Source organism: Penaeus monodon, chromosome 3 (assembly GCF_015228065.2).
Source record: "Penaeus monodon isolate SGIC_2016 chromosome 3, NSTDA_Pmon_1, whole genome shotgun sequence".
Lineage (NCBI taxonomy): Eukaryota > Metazoa > Arthropoda > Malacostraca > Decapoda > Penaeidae > Penaeus > Penaeus monodon.
The window spans coordinates 51,296,114-51,303,613 of NC_051388.1; the positions used below are offsets into that span (position 1 = coordinate 51,296,114).

The window sequence follows — 7,500 nt, forward strand, 5'->3', positions numbered from 1 at the left end:
AACCATAAAAATATAGTACATAGTATATGATACAGAAATGACAACACAAGTTTAAACAAAGAGCAAGTAGCCATCTACATAGAATTACATTTATTTACACAGGTTTTCTATGCAAAAGTGTAATTCCTTCATGCTGAAGCAAATTATGTGTAACCTGGATACCTCTTCAGGCCTTCATGCAATTATATATAAAACACTGTAAAACTACTACATCAGGCAGATTTAGAGACCCATGCAAGTTTTAGATATTGTTTTTTTTTTGTTTTGTTTTTCACATATCACAGATTAATGAAGTTTGCTTTTTTATTCAATATGCTTCCTCACCTCAGACAACACTACTTCTTTGAAAACTTGTGCTATGCTATACAAATAACTCAAAGCAATAAGTTCAGGGTTCATCTTTGTCAGCACAGTATCTACTTATCCAATCATTAATCACTTTATATTTCAGATATATACACATCATCTATAAACAAACGCTTACTATTTTCAACTAAATAAACTGGAGGAGTTGGTTTACTTCAAACAACTTTAGCAGAAAGGGGGGGGGGGGGGGAAGTGAAATCATGCATAAATGTTACCAAAAGCTTGACCCGAACAGCAACCAGAGAGCATAATCACTTTTTATTACTTACTAGCAGAGGACAGAATGACGGGAAAATAACATCTGAGTTAACAAGTACGACTTACAACCTTTTATCTACAACTTTTAATTAACTATAGGAAGGAGGAACACACTGAGATTATATTCAGATTGTGCTCAATAGACAGCACACAGCAGAGAAGAAAGAAGAGAAGTGGGGTGTGGAGGAGGTGTAAGAAAGAAGGAAGGAAGAAGGAAGAAGGAGAGAGAGAGAGAGAGAGAGAGAGAGAGAGAGAGAGAGAGAGAGAGAGAGAGAGAGAGAAGAGAGAGGAGGAGAGAGAGAAGAGAGAGAGAGAGAGAGAGAGAGGGGAGAGAAGAGAGATGAGGAGTGAGGAGAGTGGAGAGAGAGAGGAGTGAGGTGAGGGAGAGAGAGGAGGAGGGAGAGGAGAGAGAGAGAGAGAGAGAGAGAGAGAGAGAGAGAGAGAGAGAGAGAGAGAGAGAGAGAGACTGAGACTTTGATCCTACATGGCATAGATACTATTCTGTGCCATACTACACATGTATTTAAAAGCATTAATCAAATACACTAATCCTTCACCTGACTAAAAATGGATAAATAAAAAACTAAAATTTATTAGAAATGCCCTGATAATCCAGCAGATGACATAATGGAAAGGAAGCAAATTAATACTGGTATTATATAATACTGTCCATCAAATTTACTAACCAAAACACTAATGATATACCATGAACCAACAATTTAGATTATAGAAAACAGAATTAGGTGCCAGCTGCCTTTCCCAATATGAATTAGCTATTTATAACTGTATGAAATACACCAACTCAATTATCAAAACATCACTAGTGTTTGCTTAATTAAGAATATATTAGAAAAAAAAATATTAAATACAAAAAAGTTTGACATTTAGACAGCAACACTGGTTTGGAATAGTCCCTGAAGATTCTTGAGAATCATCAGCTTTTTACGCAGAGCTGTTCTCGTCAGCCCCAGTGGTGCTACCCTGTCATAAAAGGAGTGTTACATGGGCATAAGAAACGGTGACTTTTCAATATTCCTATTGACATTTTATATATAAAAAATCAACAACTCATTTTGAAAGTACATGCTGTGTGGAAAAAAAAGGTTATTTGAGCACATAACAATTTTCCTATCTATATGCTACCTTTTTTTTTCCTTTAACTATATTGTGTAAATATATATCCATTTTTGTGCTGACTACATTAAACTTATCAGAACCACATGTGTATATCACTTGCTGTGCTTAATAATGCCCCACAAGCTTTAGTCATCCCTTCTTGTCATGCAGTTACCACCAGCATTAAACATGTCAAAGTGCATAGTGAATTGTAAGTATATAAACTATATAATAAAATTTGTATAATGTGAAGAGAACTCGAGAACCTTATCTGAATGAGTTAGTATCTCCATACTCACTTGGCATTCAAAAGATATTATCAAGTGTCTTGTGCTAAAAAATATCTTGGTACTAAAAGTTGTGAAAAGCATAGTGTAGTGCTTGGTGCTACCAGTTTTAAAACAAGGTGCTTCACAATGAAAGAAGGCATTTAGTTAAAAGTTCTGCACACCATTACAATTAGCACCATCACACTTTTCCTACCATGGGGTTGGCTGTTGGTTTCTTTGGCTCGTGGCTGTACAGGAAGATTGAGCCAATCACCATTGCGGTGCCAACTGCAAACTGGAATGTTATTACAAAACCAAACATAAATACTGAGGCAATTGTAGATAACACAATTGCTAATGAAGTTGCAAAGCCCTTTAAAATGTTGTCTGCATACTTAACGACCATGGCCACTAACAAGCCCCCAACGGCATTGAGGACTACTAAGTATGCCACATACCCATCATACCCAAAGAAGAACCCTTTTTCAGTGATAGATGAAAAGTCATTCATGTATGCAGTCATGACACCCAAGGGCAGTGACAGGAATGACAGCTGAACATTTCTGACCCAAACTGAAACATCTGACCCTTTCAGAATTTTTTCAAAGTAGATTCCTGCAAATCCTGAGCAACAACATGCTGCAATTGCAGCTACACAACCCAAAAGACGATTTTGATCACTAGAGCTGGCTGAGGAGCCTCCATCGGTCGAGGACAGCTGCACCAGAGCTACGCCAGCAGTCAGGAACACCAAAGCTAACCACTGAGTGCCACGGAGCTGCTTTCTCAAAATCAGAACCGCAAACATGGCAGTTGTTAAAATCTTCATCTGATATGTCACCTGCAAATTTGAAAAATCAACATTATAATGTACACTATTCTTTCCAGTTGTATAACAAGTATGATAAAATTTATGGGAATTCAATCTGTTCTGCACTATATTCCTCAAGGGTTCTCAGTACATTGGGCAAGTATGTGATTCAAGACTTCAGTATGTACAGGCTGAACCTCACTAGTCCAGAAAAATTGGAACTTAACAATGCCAGTAAAGATATGCATAAAATATACAAATCAATGCCTATATATATAAAAAAAAGGCAAATCAATGCTTATGGTCCACTGAATTACAGATCAAAACTTACAAATACTTAGAAACTTCTTTGTACTTGTACTGTGTAAACTTGTTCTGTGGCACGAGTTGATGCACTTTACACGAGTTAATATCATACTTAACTAATTAACAAAACAATCAGAGCTGACAGACTAGCATGCTTCAACCTAAACTCCAATGACCTTGTAAAAAATAAATAAATAAATAAATAAATAAAAAATATATATATGAATAAAAGAAGACAAAGGCAAAGAAAGAAAGAAAACATTAGGATTAACTCGGAAAATTACAGTAATAGTTAAGATTTCCTCTTAACTTTACCTGGTAGGTCGCAGCATCGAGGTTGGAGGCAGACACATACAACAGATTATTCTGCACAAGGTAAATAAATGAGGGAACACACACTTTCAGAGTGTCTAATTTCTGCTGCCATATTTGGGTGTGTAGTGCCATGAACCAGTGCTGCGGAAATATGTTATAATTAGTATCGTCTGTTTAAAACAAGAAAATGAAATGGAGTTACAAGAGTGCATCACAGATCATATTGAAACAGCTCTATCATTTCTACAATATTACAGATATACATTTAATGTATTGCAATTTAATACATATATAAATATATTTTTATAGAAGTTATAACCTTATCTATACGTATCATTTTGCAAATCTATTAAACTGTATTTCTTTGGAAGATGAGACCTTTTGCTGTAAGAAAAATTTAACTAAATGATTTTACCAACATCTTAAGGAAATAATTTTGTTGTATATTACCAGGTCTAAATAATCCCTCAAGAGCAACATACGAAAACGATTACTGGGATACTTTGCTTTGGCCTGATTAGTATTCTGACAACAGAATATCAATGCAAACAGCAGTTATGCTATAATCAGATCCATTTTACCCTTCTTCAAAATTCTTCAAGTCACATACATACATCACAAGAGGATTGTACATATGCATGCCACATTATTACCTTGATATATCTGAATAAGGCTTCTGTCATTCTTCAACTGTCAACTGATCACTGGACTTATATTTCATGTTACTTGTGTTCAGGAAAGACAGACGTTTTACAATCAAACATACTTCATAATAACCCTATGCCCTACCTGCACAGATCCCTCTTGCTTCCACACTAGAAAGAGAGAAGCCAACAGCTTTACGAACTCTGCCATCACAACAGCTGGAAATAAAAGCATATGTAAGATTTATAATTTTACAGACTTTTTTTTTTATTGTGTCCAAAGCTGGAGAGATGGGGGAGGGGGGGAAGGAGGGGGGAGAGAGAGAGAGAGAGAGAGAGAGAGAGAGAGAGAGAGAGAGAGAGAGAGAGAGAGAGAGAGAGAGAGAGAGAGAGAGAGAGATTGAGCTATAAAAAGGGTATGTTACAGCAAGCTTCCTCCATGGATACATGATAATACATACACGGATCTTACTTATCTTAAGTACACTCTTAGAATAGAACAAATATCTATTAATATAAATTACTCCACTTTCAAAGAACACTGTTCACCATTTCTTTTTGTAGAAAAAAAAGTAGTGGAATCCTAATTGTCTCCTCGACATATCTGAGTCTACTTTATAATATAGTCTTCAATATTGCCCCCCCCCATAAATAAATAAATATATATATATATATATATATATATATATATATATATATATATATATATACATATATACATATACATATACACATATACATATATACATATACATATATACATATACATATATATATATATATATATATATATATATATATATATATATATATATATATATATATATTTATTTATTTATATGGGTACATGATACAGACATGCTAATTAATTCACTTTCTTGGACCATCATGCAGAAAACTTAGATACCAAATTACTACATATTTCTTATAAAAATGCTTTTATCCCTAATCTCTTTTTTACTAGGTCCTATCAAAACTAAATACAAACACTATAACTAACCTGTGGATGCAATAAACATATCTCCTGTCCGAGTCCTTGCATAGCGCATACTTAATGCAACGGCAGAGTTTTGTACTGTGAGTGTTACCAGGCTCACATATTTGAGGATGTGCCCTTGTGCTGGAACGAGAATGTACAATGAAATGTATTCTTTAGTGAAACATACAATCTTCCATATATTTTTAGCTTCACAAAGACACTTGCAAAAAAAAAAAAAAAAAAAAAAAAAAAAAAATTCAAAAAATATGGCTTAAATCCATGAGCATTACTAAATATTACAAATAATAATAATAGAAAATAAACTAATGAATAAAAAAAAATTTGAAATAATAAAGCTTACCATTTTTATCAGACCCCATCTTGGCTTTTTAGTATATCTGTAAGGAAAGTAAAACAAAGTTAGACATGCAAATAATCATAAAAAGGTATAGTAAATTTTGTGAAACACTGAAAGTTTATGTTAGCACACAGAGTGGAACTTCATATAACATTTCACAAGATACAAAATGTAGGATGAGTAAAAATAATCTATTCTCTTCTAGTATTCTAGTAAAAAATAAATTAAAAATAACCCTGCATATGGGATTTTATTATATTCATTTCATTAATTCAGTCTTTCAAAAGATTTACTACATATCTATGAAAATAAGCAAAAGGGGAAAAAGAGAAAGAGAGGGGGTTAATCTTTACAGTGCAGATACACTAAGCTTGGGCAAATTGAAGATGATTTTTTGTAGAGTACAAAAGGTTACAGTTGTTGGCAAAGGAACTAATCTGCAGACACGACCAGTAATGCCACAAATAAAGGAGAAAAGAAATGAAGGAGAGGGAGAGAAGGAAGGGGGGGAATAAGAAAGAAAAAGGGAAGGGAGGAAGAGAGAGAGAGAGAGAGAGAGAGAGAGAGAGAGAGAGAGAGAGAGAGAGAGAAGAGAGAGAGAGAGAGAGAGAGAGAGAGAGAGAGAGAGAGAGAGAGAGAGAGAGAGAGAGAGAGAGAGAGCACTAATGAACAAGCAATGGAAGAACCAGCAATAACTGACGATGATGGTGATGATTTATGGAATACTGCACCACTTATGGCTGACAAGAAGAAACATTATTCAAGTTCACATATCTATATGTAGCACTTATATTGGCTTTGTTCTGTTAAAATTTACTTAAAACTTGCGGTTTTCTATAACAGAAGGCCTACCATCTGATGTCTATCCCAATATTGGTATAGGGCTCTGGCAAAGATCAATAAATATCTATCACATTTATTCTGGCAAGAGTGAGCTTGGAGAAACTGATTCCATATTTGATGATCAATTGTCAATGAGGTCTGCTAACTCTATGTTCCTAGAATGTACACTGTTAAGTTTATTAACTGTTGCTGGAGATCCAGCAGTTGTGCCGTGTGGTGTATGGCCAATGGCAGACATGTAAGTATCTCCTAATCATTTTCCGTTTTTGTTTTAACCTTCTGTGGATGTTTAAATACCAGCTACTGTAAATGTCTCTTACACATAGTTACATGATTCTAACTATAGTAATTCTATACAAAAGGTGCACATTACCAATAATAATGAATTTAGTGTTGTTGCACTCCTACCTACTGAACTGTTATAGTAGTTTCTGTCTCTAGATACCAGCAATGGTAATGACTTTTGCACAGACAGTTGGGGAGGGTTTGTAAAATATCTGGGGTATAACATGGTAAACAAACAAATCAATCAATAGGGTATAGCAACATCCACCCAAAGTGTTGGTGCAAGGAACCAGTCTTGCCTAACCACCGAGTTAACAGGGAAGAAATTTGACAGGCTCCTACCACATTTTACAGTACTTTCAGTACCAGTATAATGGCCTGATATTAAACCAATAATCCATATCAGAAATTCAGTAAGTCTATGGATCTCCCATAGCAATTCCCCATGAATAATGAACCAAGTCAGTTTCAGAGAATGTGGGTGAAAACCTTGCCTGGTATATTGAGCAGTGTGATGCCAGGATAGTTACTACACTACCATTGACCCCCTTTCCCCTTCCAAGGAGGAATGACCTCACCTCTCAACAGGGAGAATGGTGCCAGAATGCCAGATGGCAGCCAAGACTGTATGCAGGCCCTGAGCCATAAGTTCACCCCCAGCCAATAGAAGTTCAGCAGGGATATCACATATGCCTGCAGCTTTCCTACCCTTCAGCTTAAGCAAAGGTCACACTAGTCAATTCTGTCCTAGGATTCCTAGATAAGATTGCCGAAGTCAGGTCAGCTACAGAGAGGGATTGGTCACACTAAATTCCGTGTTCCTTCGGAGAGAACCATCGTCTTACTTCATTGCTTATTTCATCCATTAATGTTCTTTTCAAATTCCTGTTATTATAATCCTTATGGCTGGTGTTCCACAACGGCTCTTTGGTCCTCACTTTATCCACCAA

The 7,500-nt window shown here is 35.5% G+C and overlaps 1 protein-coding gene across 3 annotated transcripts in view; it reads right to left on the minus strand.

Annotated features, from left to right (window-relative positions):
• Positions 1 to 7,500, minus strand: part of LOC119596886 (UDP-galactose translocator-like) — a 10,817-nt gene that overhangs the window by 1,546 nt on the left and 1,771 nt on the right. For all 3 annotated transcript variants that reach the window (XM_037946253.1, XM_037946243.1, XM_037946260.1), the window contains exons 2-6: positions 5,426 to 5,462; positions 5,086 to 5,205; positions 4,231 to 4,304; positions 3,442 to 3,582; positions 2,224 to 2,850 (exon numbers count right to left, since the gene is read on the minus strand). In XM_037946253.1, the coding sequence (XP_037802181.1) occupies positions 2,224 to 2,850; positions 3,442 to 3,582; positions 4,231 to 4,304; positions 5,086 to 5,205; positions 5,426 to 5,444 (981 nt within the window). In that variant the 5' untranslated portion in view covers positions 5,445 to 5,462. The remainder of the gene's footprint in view (positions 1 to 2,223; positions 2,851 to 3,441; positions 3,583 to 4,230; positions 4,305 to 5,085; positions 5,206 to 5,425; positions 5,463 to 7,500) is intronic.